General features: G+C 36.8%; 1 protein-coding gene across 1 annotated transcript in view; it reads left to right on the top strand.

Annotated features, from left to right (window-relative positions):
• The window catches only part of SPPL2A (signal peptide peptidase like 2A), a 52,338-nt gene extending 38,158 nt beyond the window's left edge, over positions 1 to 14,180 (top strand). Inside the window, exons 14-15 of the mRNA XM_060149799.1 lie at positions 1,520 to 1,680; positions 10,391 to 14,180. Of these exons, the coding sequence (XP_060005782.1) occupies positions 1,520 to 1,680; positions 10,391 to 10,462 (233 nt within the window). The 3' untranslated portion in view covers positions 10,463 to 14,180. The remainder of the gene's footprint in view (positions 1 to 1,519; positions 1,681 to 10,390) is intronic.
• The last annotated feature ends 445 nt before the right edge of the window (positions 14,181 to 14,625 follow it).

The following is a 14,625-nucleotide window of genomic DNA, read 5'->3' as shown; positions in this document are numbered from 1 at the left end:
AGTCAATAAATTCTATAATACTAGATTTTTAAAAAATACAGTATAGGGACTTCCCTGGTGGTCCCTATACTGTTAAAGAATCCACCTTCCAATGCAGGGGACATGGGCTCGATCCCTGGTCAGGGAACTAAGATCCCACATGCTGTGGGGCAACTAAGCCTACATGCCACAACAACATGCCACAACTACTGAGCTCACTCACCTCAGAGAGCCTGCTTACAGCAAACTACAGAGCCCACATGCCACAACTACAGAGCCCATGCACCCTGGAGCATGTGTGCCACAACTAGCGAGAGAGAACCCGTACGCCACAGCTAGAGAGAAGCCCGTGTGCTACAACGAAAGATCCTGTGTGCCTCAATGAAGATCCCACGTGCCGCAACTGAGATCTGATGCAGCCAAAAATTAAATAAATAATAAATCTTTAAAAATACGATACAATAATTACGTATTAATATAAATAAATTTATGGCACAATAACATTTCACCTGGGACAGCAGCGGTAGTTGTCACTCATCCTTTTATTTCTATTATCGAAAACAGACAGGAACAGGCTGTAAGCCAAAAAATACTTTTCTGCTTCTGAACATATCAAATAGATATCTCAAAGTCTGTACACCAAAGTTCTTTATTCTTAGGTAAATGGCCTGCACCAGAGCCATTTAGATACTGTTCTAGCAAGGTTTTCAATTCCACAGTGGAATTAAATCTAGTAAATTAAAAGTGTACATTAGTGGTAGAAAAGGGTGTTGCTAGAAATAGTTACCCTGACAGTAAGAAAGAACAGCTAAGTAAGTGAAAGGATGAAAAAGGGGAAATTATAAAGGAATAAGAAAAGCAGTCTGAGGCCATTAAGTATAGTACTCCCAAAAGGTATTAACATATTAGAGTCCAGCACCAATCAGTGTGATAGAATAAAAGACAGATAATAGGACTGTCAACTCTGCTGTGTAACTTTGGGCAACTCACTTAACTTCACTGGTCCTCCATTGTCTCATCTATAAAGCAAGAATGTGGACTGCATTGTCCATAAAGGCCCTTCTGGCTCCAATATTCTGAGATCCTGTGTTCATAATGAGACCCTCAATCATTAATAAAAGATCAAATGACGTTTGGTGTGCACTTGTTGAAGAAGACCAGGAAGTATATAATCAATATTAGGAAGATTTTTAAAAGCAAACTTTAGTACCTAGAGGCACAGATTTTAGTTACCTAAAATGTGGAACAACTCAACATCCTAATAGTGGCAGATAATTGAGGCTTCCTTGAATTATTATCTTTATCAATGATTAACGATTAGGGTAATTATAATGAAAACACTAACCAGTTTCCAAATTTTTCAAAAGCTCTGTAGAATGTCTCTCCTAACTACTATCTAGGAAAATAATGAAATTATGAAAAGAAGTCATAGGGCAAAAACGTCCTTAGAAGTATTCGAAAACCAGTACTTTAGTGACAGAGTTAAAATCCACCTTTGATAGCATATAGAAATTGCTGATACTTGATATTATTCTTTCAGCCTATGCCGTCGGTATGATACTTACATTTGTTGTTCTGGTGCTGATGAAAAAGGGGCAACCTGCTCTCCTCTATTTAGTACCTTGCACACTTATTACTGCCTCAGTTGTTGCTTGGAGACGTAAGGAAATGAAAAAGTTCTGGAAAGGTAGCGGCTATCAGGTATGTGCTTATATCTTGGTTACCAAGTTATCTTGACACTGCCTAACTTTGGATGGGAACTGCTTGTATATATCAAAGCTTTTACATGCCAAAAAGTTGCCTTGAATTTGTCAGGATGTCCTAAGCTTTTTCCACTACTACCCCCTTACTATTCACCTGCTGTATCATCAGTTCTCATCCCCACTGCAATCTGATGCCAAAATTCTGGTGACTCAAGATAAAACTACCAAGAAGCATGGGAGGGCATCAGGGAAAATCAAAACGGCATTTCAACATGAGTTTTCAAAATCCACACAAAAGTCGCCTTCATGAAAGATAAAACCCTTGTTTAAGTAATAAATTTTGATACTGACATTAGCTATTTATAGTAAGAGTCCTGAGATTTTGCAGATAAAAAGTACTCTCTCCAGCATCTAAATGGGCCTAACGAAATGAAACAGGGCACTCATTTCAGATTTTTTTTTTTTTTTTTTTTTTTTTCCGGTACGCGGGCCTCTCACTGCTGCGGCCTCTCCCGTTGCAGAGCACGGGCTCCAGACGCACAGGCCCAGCGGCCATGGCCCACAGGCCCAGCCGCTCTGCGGCATGTGGGATCCTCCCGAACCCATGTCCCCTGCATCGGCAGGTGGACCCCCAACCACTGCGCCACCAGGGAAGCCCCTCAGATTTAAATTGATCAAGATTAACCTTTCTGTAAAATTCCTAGAACAGAGAATACCAGAATCTATCATGTTTGAGTTATTTCTTCATTGAAGTTAAACCCCTTTCTTCTTTTCCTAAATGTTCTTGGTATTCCTGTAAAGTTTGTTTGTTTGCTTCGAAATTAAAGAGGGTTGGGAAACTTTTGCCTGTTGAGGTCATGGTCATGGCATTGATCCCTTCATGAGGCAGTTAGCTCTTCTTTGCCCTATTACAACAAACTACCCTCTGTCATCCACCCTCATGCATGCATGTCAGTGATCACATGAACAAAAATAGAGATACTTTGGGTAGATGGCTGCAATTCTGTTAGTAGATAAACAGTTCAAAGTTCATATCCACCTTGTGGTTGGGTTTTTTTTTTTTTTTTTGCGGTACTCAGGCCTCTCACTGTTGTGGCCTCTCCCGTTGCGGAGCACAGGCTCAGGACGCGCAGGCTCAGTGGCCATGGCTCACGGGCCCAGCCACTCCATGGCATGTGGGATCTTCCCGGACCGGGGCACGAACCCGTGTCCCCTGCATCGGCAGGCAGAATCTCAACCACTGCGCCACCAGGGAAGCCCTGTAGTGTCATCTTTATTTAACAAGAGGTGATTAGCGCATTAAGTTAGACTACTATAATTGAAAAAAGCACCAGCTTAGAATTCTTTGGGTTAAGTCTTATAATTTCTTTGAGATTAGGATAAATACCTGCCTTTCCTACCTCACAATGCCATTGTATCAACTTGTATTTATACACATAGAATTAGTTTATGGCCACAAGGTCCTTGACTAAACTAGTAAGACAGCTTGTAACTTCCATAAAGAGGACACCCACATGGAATGTTTTATAGATTTTGAAAAGTAAAAGTATGTCCTACAACACATACTCTAATACTTGTTTTGTTTTGTTTTGTCTTGTTTTTAATATTTATTTATTTATTTGGTTGGTTGCTCCAGGTCTTAGTTGTGGCAGGCAGGTTCCTTAGTTGCAGCAGGTGGGCTCCTTAGTTGTGACTCATGGGCTCCTTAATTGTGGCATGCAAACTCTTAGTTGTGGCATGCATGTGGGATCTAGTTACCTGACCAGGGATCGAACCTGTGCCCTCTGCGTTGGGAGCACGGAGTCTTAACCACTGTGCCACCAGGGAAGTCCCTAATACTAGTTTTTGAAAGTCACATCCCAAGAAGTGCTCTTTGTCATCATGTTTTAAAAATAGTTTTCTATTTCTTCACTTAGCAAATGTTTATTGAGCAGTTCTATTGAGCCAGGTACTGTTGTATGTGCTGTTGATAAAAGATGAACAAGTTAGAAGCAGGCCTACTCTCATGGCCTCTTGAAAGTTAGAGTCTAGTGGAGGATACAAATAGAGTCACTAACAATAAAGTGTGATGAATGGCAGGTGCCATGAAAACTAGAAGTGGGACACCCAGTGCTTATGGTTTTGAGACAGTCAAAGGTGATTTGAGGAAGGGAAGCTTCTTAAAGAATGTTAAGTTTATGGGACTTCCCTGTTGGTGCAGTGGTTAAGAATCCGCCTGCCAATGCAGGGGACAAGGGTTCAAGCCCTGGTCTGGGAAGGTGCCACATGCCACAGAGCGACTAAGCCTGTGCGCCACGACTACTGAGCCTGCGCTCTAGAGCCCGCGAGCCACAACTACTGAGTCCACGTGCTGCAACTACTGAATCCCGCATGCCTGTGCTCTGCAACAAGAGAAGCCACCACAATGAGAAGCCTGCTCACTGCCACAAAGAGTAGCCCCCGCTGGCCACAACTAGAGAAAGCCCGTGCACAGCAACAAAGACCCAACACAGCCAAAAAGAAAAAAAAAAGAATGTTAAGTTTATGTTGAGACTTTAAGACTGAGCCATGTTTTCCATATTGAGAGAACCATAACTTCAAAGGCTTGGAGGGGGCTTCCCTGGTGGCACAGTGGTTGAGAGCCTGCCTGTCAGTGCAGGGGACACGGGTTTGTGCCCCGGTCCGGGAAGACCCACATGCCTCGGAGTGGCTAGGCCCGTGAGCCATGGCCGCTGAGCCTGTGCATCCGGGGCCTGTGCTCCTCAATGGGAGAGGCCACAGCAGTGAGAGGCCCGTGTAGTGCAAAAAAAAAAAGGTTTGGAGGGAAGAGCATTGACAGATTTAGGAATGAAATGAAGTTTAGGATGGCTGTCCTATTGAGTAAGAATAGGGGAGCAGTAGCAGATGAAAACTGGAGAAGGAAGCAAGAGAAAGAATCTGTAGGGTCTTGTAAGCCACATTCAAGGGCTTGGACTCTATCCTAAGAATATTGGAGACCATTTTAAGAGTTTTAAGAAATCTAGAAAATGGATTGGAGGAGGGAGCAAAACTTGAGGTAGCTATTACAATTAGAAGCAGTGGTAGCCAGAGTTAGAAAGGTAGTGAGATTGAGAGAAGAGAACAAGGTCAAGAGAAATTTAGAGGCATAATTAATGTGATCTGGTGATAGATTCAGTGTAGGGAGAGGAAGTGGAGTCCAAGATTTTTGACTTGGGTAGCTGAGTGGGTGGATGGTGACACCCACTCACTGAGATTAAGAAGGGCAACAGATTTGAGAGATAAGATGATGATTCAATGTTGGACATTTCAGAATACCTATGGGACTACCAGGAAAAGAGAAGTAAGCAGTTGAATAAACATCTCCTGATATGCAGGAGACAGGCCTAGCTAGAGACAGAAATTTGGGAGTGTCACTAGCATACTCCGTGAGTGAGAACGTAGAGGGAGAAGAAAAGGCTCAGGACAGAACTGTGGCCAAGAGGTTTCTCCTTTTAGGGGCACTTATCTTATTAACTGATTATGAGGCAAATCAGGACAAAGAGGATGAGCAACATGGGGAAACTTTGTTTAGGGTTAAAGTTTAAATTTGGGACAGTTAATGAGAGCACATGGTACTATCTTACAGAATTAAGTATGTTTGTTGTTATTTTCATCACCAGCATTTTATTTTTACTTGTAAAATTTTCCTTCCCCTTTAATGCAGCTTTAAGGGTCGGGTGGTTTATTATAGCACCTTTCTCTCTCCATGCTTTTTATTGAGGAGAATGGGGATGGTAGGTAAGAATGGACTTCAACCAAGGGATGCATTTATATTCCCTATGAATAAGTGCTCTGCCCTGGACCATTCAAGTTTCATTCTTAAAAATTGTGACCTTGAAAGAAATGATGATTCTGATTCACAACAGCTATATATAAAGTTAAAGATCATTGCAGCTGGACACAAAGCCATAGTAAATAGTTACAGAAGGATGGTCTCCAGGGCCTTCACTCTAAGACAGAGACAGTAAATAAGACAGTTGATTGTAGGAAAATCCATCTTAAAGTGTCAAAAAATAAGACAATTTTGGTAATACACTTCTCACTTTTGTAGTGTGGTATCATAATTTTATTACATAATTCAGAATATAAAATACCACATAGTAATAAAAAGCATGGAGTCTGGTGCCAGACTGCCTAAGTTTGAATTCTGATTTTGTTAATTATTAGCCATGTGACCTTAGGCAAGTTACTTAGCTTCTCGGTGCCTCAGTTTCCTCCAATGTAAGATGGGATAATAATCAACCTGCTTCAGAATGTTGCTGTAATAGACGCAAATTGCTTAGTACAGTACCTGGCATGTTGTTAGCACTATAAATGTATTTGCTATTATTATTTGTAGGAATTGAGTTTTCTTGTTTTGGTTTATTTGTTGGTTTGGTGGTTATTTTTCAATTCATTAACTGATATCTACTTTCCGGTTTGGATATTAAAACTTCGGGTCTTTGTTAAATCTGCTTCCTTTTAACTTATTTGTAAAAGGCCATCAGAAGCCTCAGAGAAAAGATTTTGTTAAACATGGTCATTTTCCCACAGAAAATATTAAGCATGGACATTTCCTGAAATTTTAGGCAAGCTAGTTGCAGAATATTATAAACTGCTGCCAGGAGAGAGTCTATTTTTCAAAAAAACTAGCCTTTTTAAAAGTTATAGAATGTAATGCCTTCTGTTAATGTGAAAAAGAAAATCTCTCATTCCTTTTGTCCAACCTTTAAAGTCCAACTTAATTTAGCTCAAATGTTGTCATTTGTGGAAGACAGTATATTATAGCTTTGGCATCAGTTCTGGCAAATTATTTAATCTCTGAAGACTCCTCGTTCATAAAATGAGGTTGGACTTACAGGGAGGTAGGAGAATCTAATCTATAGAGATAGGTTATCCCAAAGCTTAGTGAGGCAAGTGGATGTTGAAATCAGATAAGGCTAGCAGAGGCTTTGGAAGTAGAACAGGGAACCTCAACAAGCCTGGGAAAATAAAGGGAGACTAGGTATGGACTTATGTAGGAGAGGCCTGAGAATCAGCCCTGAAGACAACCCTCAGGCCATTACTGGTTCATCTCTTTGGCTAACAGTATAATAATCCTTTCCCTCTTCTCCCCCTACCTCCAGTATCTCTTTCCAGAATATCCCTTATATAACTCCCAACTCAAAATCTGCCTTCTCCAAGCAGATATCCAAGAGTTCTCCAATTGAAATCAGGTTCACCTTTCCCCATATTTTCTTTAGACTTTAACTTTAAATACTTATTGACACCTGCCTTGTAGTGTAGATATTTGTGTATGCTTCCCTCACTTAAGTTATTAGCTCCTAGGTGTTAGGAACCCACAGTGCTGAAAACAGTGTTTTTATACACTGTAAATTCTCAGTCTATGTTATTGAAATTCTTCATGCAAAGCAATTATAATGTTCAGTCCTTAAGGCACTGACCTTTAATCACTTCTGTGTGTGTGTGTAAACTTCTGGGTTGTGTTTAAGCAACCTTCATAAAATTACCAAAAATGTTAATAAGGTATTGTAAAAGTGTGGCACTTTTGAAACATTAAACTAGACATATCTCTACAGTCTTTATATATAACCATTTTTTGCAAGTACCAAAAGTTTTTGCTACTGTTTTGAAAAAAAAATCAAATGTAAAGCAAATAATATAAATTAAAATCAGAATCTAACAGCACATTTGTTTATGCTGTTATCATTTGATTCATTCTAATGCCTGATATTAGCATTGAGTGTAAGAGTAGTAGAAAGCAGGACTTTTCCACTGGAGATTTTTAAAAGTCATGGGTAGCCCTGATAGCCTTTTTATACTGTTTTCAAAGGGCAAATTATACCTTGTTTTTTGCTGAAACTTAGAGACTTCATAGAGATACTTTAGTATTTTACTTGGAGTCATTCAGCCCTTCCATGAATTTCTCTAATCAAAAAGTAAAGTATCCTATAGGATTTCATTAAATGATACTAGTTTGGAAATCTTAATTGTATATTCTTTTCTATAGCTCAAAGCTACTTACACTATATTTTTTATGAACTATTTTTCTGGAGTGCTTTAAGAGCTACAATATTCAGTTTCCCTTATTTTATAATGAGTGTAGAGAAAGTTAAGGTGTTTTTTCTCTAAGGAGAAAAATTAAGCGGTGACATAATTACTTTGGCATATAGAACAATTAATAGAAATCATCCTTTGGGGAGAATTTTTTTTGTTTCTAATCCTAAATCAGTGGAGTTAGATTTATGCAGCAACCTCCAATGGGCTGTTTTACTCTGGGTGGGAGGTAAGTTTTCAGTTTGTGAATATCCAGTAAACAGTGGGTTTGTCTCTGTTAAATGTCACTAGTGCTTCTAATTATTTTTAGAAGTCACAAGCTGTAACTGACAAGTCAGAATACAGAAATGCTTAGAACAACTTTGCTGTACTATCAACAACTCTCCAGTTCCTGCACTTTAATGAGCATTTTATTAGGCTGTTTCTGGAGATTGGTTCAGAGCTATCAGTAAATGCCAGGTTAGTCGACCCAGTTTCAGAGAACATCTTTTCTAAATTGAGCTTGCCTATTTACAAATATTAAGAAAAAAATTTACATGAATTTTCTGGTTAATTTTATTATCTATGTTAATTTTTGTTGTGTTTTTAAAATCCTGTTTCAAGTTTGCTCTTTATTTTTCTGTGTTTTTTTTTGAAAAGTCAGTAAAGAAGAGTAAATACAGAGTAGAGATGTCACGTCTCAATAAGTTGATTTTGCAAGTTTTTTTCTTTTTAACTAATATATTTCTATATTTAGAGATTAGATTACAGTGCCAATGAGGTACCAGAGGATTAGGAAAGAAGAGGCACATTATAACTTAGAGTTATGTAGGCTATTATTTCATTAGGTTATAGTTACCAGGATCAGCAGGTCTTGGGGAAGAAAGAGGGTTTTTCCCCAACATCCATTCTGCAGTTCTCTGTCCCCACAGCTCCAGCCTCTTACACTGGAGTGTCTATAGAAAAAGAGGGAGGCTAAATATATCTTATGTGCTTCTTCTTTCCCTCTCTCGTTTAAATTGTGACTAAAATCAGCTCTTCAACAACTTCGTCTTTTTGTTACCTATCTTGATTTGGCTTTATGCGCCGCCACCCCCCCCCCTCACCGACCTGCTGCAGAAGCGCTATGAATATGCAACTACATTAATCTAGGGGATATCTTTGGCAAATAGAGGACCTCAAAACTGATTGTTTAGGGGCTTGAAATGACTCACAGAGTATCAGCAGGTTTGGGTTTTATAAGCTGTCTCCGTCACTTGAGACAGTTGTCAGCTGAAAGCCTCAGCTCATGTTTGTATTCTTCTTTGTCTGGCACGTCCAGAGACCCCATTTGAAAATTATTGCTCTCTCTGCTTCCTCTTCCAAAAAACACTAAAGCTTTTAGAATCAGTTTATAAAAATGGGAACATTTATCTTGCTTGTCTTCTACTTCTTAGTAAAGGAGAAGGGAAAAACTACATCACAATACTTAAATTTAATCACCAATCTAAAAATCTTTGCCAATCTTCAGAAAGACATTAAGTACTTTTCTTTTCCTATTTTTTTTATAGGTCACACTTTATTTTTTTAAATTAATTAATTTTTGGCTGCATTGGGTCGTTGCTGCACGTGGGCTTTCTCTAGTTGCGGCGAGCAGGGGCTACTCTTCGTTGTGGTGTGCGGGCTTCTCATTGCAGTGGCTTCTCTTTGTTGCAGAGCACGGTCTCTTGGTGCACAGGCTTCAGTAGTTGCAGCTCGTGGGCTCAGTAGTTGTGGCATGTGGGCTCAGTAGTTGTGGCTCATGGGCTCTAGAGTGCAGGCTCAGTAGTTGTGGTGCACGGGCTTAGTTGCTCTGTGGCACGTGGGATCTTCCTGGACCAGGGCTCGAACCTGTGTCCCCTGCATTGGTAGGTGGATTCTTAACCACTGCATCACCAGGGAGGTCCCTTTTTTCCTATTTTTAATTAGTTTTATCTGAAGAACAGGGTAAAAACGCTGAAAACATTTAAGTGTTTCTTCCTTCATTCCCAAACATGTAAAGATTTTTATGAGAATATGGGAGGAACTGAAGTGATCATTTGAGAGAAGTTCAACTGGTAATTCCCCTAAAATAGTCTATGGCAAGTATATTCTTGTTTTTGTTTTCAGATATCATTTGACTTTAATTTCTTTGCCCTTAGTAGAAATTTTTGTCATACGGTCTTTTTAATATTTCATGTATCATTTTTAAATGATCCTAAGGTCAATTCAAGGTGTCAACCAGGTTATACTGTCCCTGAACCAGCTAGTATTCTCACAGTGATTTGTGGTGCCATTTTTAGTTTTTCCACTTGTAGGAGTGGACACTGCTTGGAATAGTGTTCTGGAATAAGCATCAGGAATATCTTGTGATGGATATTCCCACTGCCATGCAGGGCAGTATTCATATTGGGAGATGGAAATAGTGGAAGATCCAGAGAAAGCACTTATCAGATTGGTCCTAGTCTAATGATTAAGCTTCCTGAAAGAGTAATGACTCTGAGCATGTCCTTCCTTAGGAGTGTGGATGTTGAAACAGTACATTGCTCCAAAAGGAGTGCTCAGTTCCATGGAGCACTCTGTGTCTCTTAAAAACTGGGACTCCTTTTTGCCAAATTAGTGAATGCTGGGGGCAAGTTGAAAATTTGCATTTCCTAACATCTTTTATTTATGCCTAGATGATGGACCATCTGGACTATGCAACAAATGAAGAAAACCCTGTGACTGCTGGTGAACAGATTGTCCAATAATAATATTATGTGGACTTGCAATAATGTGTCAATTGACTTTCTACAAATAGAGTTGGCCATTTTAAATTGGCTTTTGAATTGACAATCTGAAAGAAACTTCAATGCTGTGCTTGCAAATATGTATTTTTAAGAGCTGGTACTGACGACTACATGATAAGTAATTAAAATACATTTGCTTTTAACTACATTAAAGTTGTGCCTTCACATTAAATAAAAGCATATGGTCTGTGTAATTTTTAAGATGTAATATATACAGTATATTTTTCTAAAAAAAAAGTCTTCACCCACCCCTGTACTTTTCTTACTGAAATCTCTTTCTTTCAACTCTAATGATAGTTAAAAGTATTTGTCAAAGTGAATTTCTGAGCAGATTTTACTGTAAAGAATTATGCAAATTTTGTGCTCTATAGAAACAACTGTTTAAGACCATGTAAGAAGGCAGTTCAGCAATGGAATTTTAGACCTTTTATCACTGCAGAGGTTAGAAATATATAATTTGGGAATATATATAAATGTGTATTTTTGTAGCATAAGTTTAAAAAAAATCCCAATCCTTTTTTAAACTTGAGAACCTAAATTACTTCAGACTACATATGTATTATATTAGAATATTTTTCCAGATATAGAGAAACATAATATATAGAACTAGTCATTAAAAGGAAACAAAAACTGAAATCCAGTTTTCAGTTCTGCTGTTTCCTTGAAGATGTAGCTTAAATTTCTAAACTAACATTTAATTCCACTATGGTATTTCTGATCTCTGAAGTTTGGTTCTGCTAATGTTAAGACTGAATATTTTGTAAAAATTATTTTTCTTATTAAATTATGTATTAATACATATGACTCATTGTTTGAGTGTTAACATCCCTAATAATCCCCTCCCCTACCTTTTTTTCCCCTGATCCCTACTCCTTTCTCCATAGGAAACCACTGTTAACTTTTTAAAATTTGGATGGAGAGTGGTTTACTAATATACAAAGTGTGCTTCAGAGAGAAGAATTGGAGACAGAAGATAGGAGACTGGGTGTTAGTCTCAATTTAATTACAAGAGTTTGAGTAAATTTTATTAGTGCAATAAAACTGTATCTCAGCTTTCTCATCTGCAAAATGAGTATGTGAGACCAACTAATCACTTTGGTATCTTCCAACTTGAAAAAATCTTTCTCATTCTTTGCTAAATCTCAGATGTGGGCTTGAACATTATCCTGGGAGTCATAGGTCACATTATCTTTCCATTTTCTTTTATTTTCTCTAAGAAATTCCCAAATGAAAAGTGATTGCAAAGACAGCAGGATTTTGTATTTCTCTGTGAATAATGTACAAGATATGTGAACAAATCCATGATTTTCATCCTAAGGCCAGTTTAACTGATTAAAAGATAAAGCTAATGCCTTTAAAAATGGATCAGACCTTTGATGTTTGAACTAAATTTAGTATTTGAGGGAATTAGATGCTTTTGATTAATTGTTAAGTTGCTGGGTAATTTATAGATGTAGAAGCTCCCTTGACAGTCAGCCCTTCTTTCTACTTAATACACTTATGGGTCATTTGGTTTATGGCAAATGACAAGTATCTGACAAGTAAGAGTTCATGTTAATTTTGCCTCTATAATATAAAGTTTGAATTTTTTCCAAAGAATTTAATTTATTTGGCAGACTCTGATAGAACAGATTAAGTGCCATGTTAAAGCTCCAACTATATTTTCATTTATAATATCAATAAAACGTTTGCCAAAATACAGCTTTTTTAAGTAAAATTATCTGCACTCTTATCCCAGCTTTAGAATATTCAAAAGCGTCAACCACATTTTATGAAGAATGTTAAGAGAAAATTTTACATCTAGAAGTCTGGAATCTTAATTCTTTGATGCAAATTCTACTTTATCCAACCATTAGTTATCAAGAAGGTATAACCTTGTTCTAGTTTGCTATTTAAATCTTACAGATTAAATAGAAATAACATAAAAAGTGAACTTTCTTAAGTTTCTCCATCTTCAATATCAACTTTATATTGTACTTAGTCCTTCTAGTAATTGAACTGAAAATATTTATAGAAATTACAATAAAGTGCAGAAATATTTGGGGAATCAAAATATAAGCAAAAGATAGCAGAGATGGAAATTTGGCTTTAGAAGACTGTATCATTTCTTCCTCTCTTGCCCTCCCACCACCAATAACTTTAAGGGGAAGAGAAGTTTGGTTTTTTCCTAAACATGTCTTTAAAACAATAGGAAATATTCTAGGAGATTACTTACTGCAAAAAAAAAAAGTCTGAGAAATTCCCTATGAACATTTTTGTAGTTTATCAAACAAATTATTAAATACCTCAAACTGTAAAGTCAATGATTTTTACTTCAGTTTAGTTCAGCAAAGATAAATATGAGGTTTGTGGGAAAGGACTTTGATATTTTACGATGTTGTGTTTCCTTCTAGCTTGTAGATTTTTTTTTTAGATTAGCAATACCTTATTAGTAGACTCAGCAATTTATTTGTCTTTTGAAGGAAGAAAATTTTAACCCATCTGCTGTTGGCATTCATTGATTTTAGTTACATGTTCATAGAGATTTTGATGAAATGGTACATTTAGAGTAAATACAAATGAGCTTTCCAGTTTTCCTTTGTTTTTTTAATTTCTGCCTTAGATATAAGCAGAAACTAATTTATTTAAGTTTGGTCTCTAAAATGTCAATTTGATCTCAGCTAATGAGACTTCACAAACAGGAATTGCTTTTCAGACTAGTGGATTGTACTAGTTTGAAAGGCTTTATATTTTCCCATTAACAAGGAAAAAAGTTGTTATGCCAAACAACCCATTTTACAGTTTAAAAAATTTATTTTCAGTGCTCTATTTACCTCAGAGGTAATTCTAAAGGAGGTAGGGGAGGGTAATGAAAATAAAATCAAAATACTGAGTAAAAATCAGTTTATGCTTCCTGGAAGAAAGGTACTCTATAAATTCAAGAGATCTGAATCAAATGACGTAACCTTTTGGAATTTGAAAGAAATTATGTAGTACTCACAATTTGGGTTACTGAATTTTCAGAGTAAACAAAATGACTTATAAGAGTAATATACAGGCCATATTACAGTGAAAGTCATATATGTAAATTTTCTTGTTTTATGTTTCCATAAGGACAGCTTTTTGTATCTAAGAAAATGTTCATTGGGGAAAATTTTTTTAACTAAATTTTTTAGAATAGTCCTACGTTATTTGCAATTAAGGGGCAACTAGAAGAAAAAAATGTGGAATATTTAATGTCATTATTTGTTTCTTTGATTAGGCATAAAAAGTAAACAACTTATTTTGCTTTGGAATATGGATTTTTTTTCAGTATCTAAAGTTTATCTGGTTAGCCTTGAGATTTCCCAATGAGACAAGTCAATGTAAATTACGTGGGTTTTGCTTGTTTTATACCTTCTGTTGTCTTTTGATCATATGAGAACCTTTTTTAAAGTACATGACTGAATTTTTACTTCTTAGATGGAGGTTTGAGTGTGAAATTCTTTTCTTTTAACACTTTGATATGTTAGTGTAAATTAGTACTTTAATAGCACTACTAGGCTTTATTTTTTTATGGAACAAGATTTAAAATTTTTTGAAGTGGTAATCTGGCAGTGCTTTAAAATTCATCATTATGTGCCAATACTGACAAGAAAAACAGTTTTTTTAATGTATTGAATTCACTATGGTATTCAATAAATTCTATTTTAAAATAAAATTTGAGTTTGTTTTATTTTGAATGGTGAAAAATAATTGAAAATGAACTAAAAGCTACTAGATCATGTTCACATAAGGTGAAAATGATAATAATCACTTATGAAATTGTGTGGTTATTTTAAATCTGACAAATTATCCATAAAACCTAGATTCCATAAGTGTCATTTACTGGAAATTTATATGGACACATAATAGCTCTTAATAAATATTTATTGAATTGATATATCTATAGACTTTTTTTTACCAAGAAACTATCCTACCTGTTGTAATGAACATCCCTGACATTTGCAGCTTTGCTTATGTTCTCACAAATTACTAAGATCCCTGCTGCCATTGTACGGGGTATTTTTTTTTTTTTAAACTTAGATGTGGATGGCCCAGATATGTATCTGTAGTGGTTTTGTCTCGACCATATGTTGAGGAGTCCTGTTCAGAGGAAGCTTGTT

This window comes from Lagenorhynchus albirostris, chromosome 1, assembly GCF_949774975.1.
Source record: "Lagenorhynchus albirostris chromosome 1, mLagAlb1.1, whole genome shotgun sequence".
NCBI classification, from domain to species: Eukaryota; Metazoa; Chordata; class Mammalia; order Artiodactyla; family Delphinidae; genus Lagenorhynchus; species Lagenorhynchus albirostris.
The sequence above is the reverse complement of the archived record's forward strand: the minus strand, read 5'-3'. Positions and strand labels throughout refer to the sequence as shown.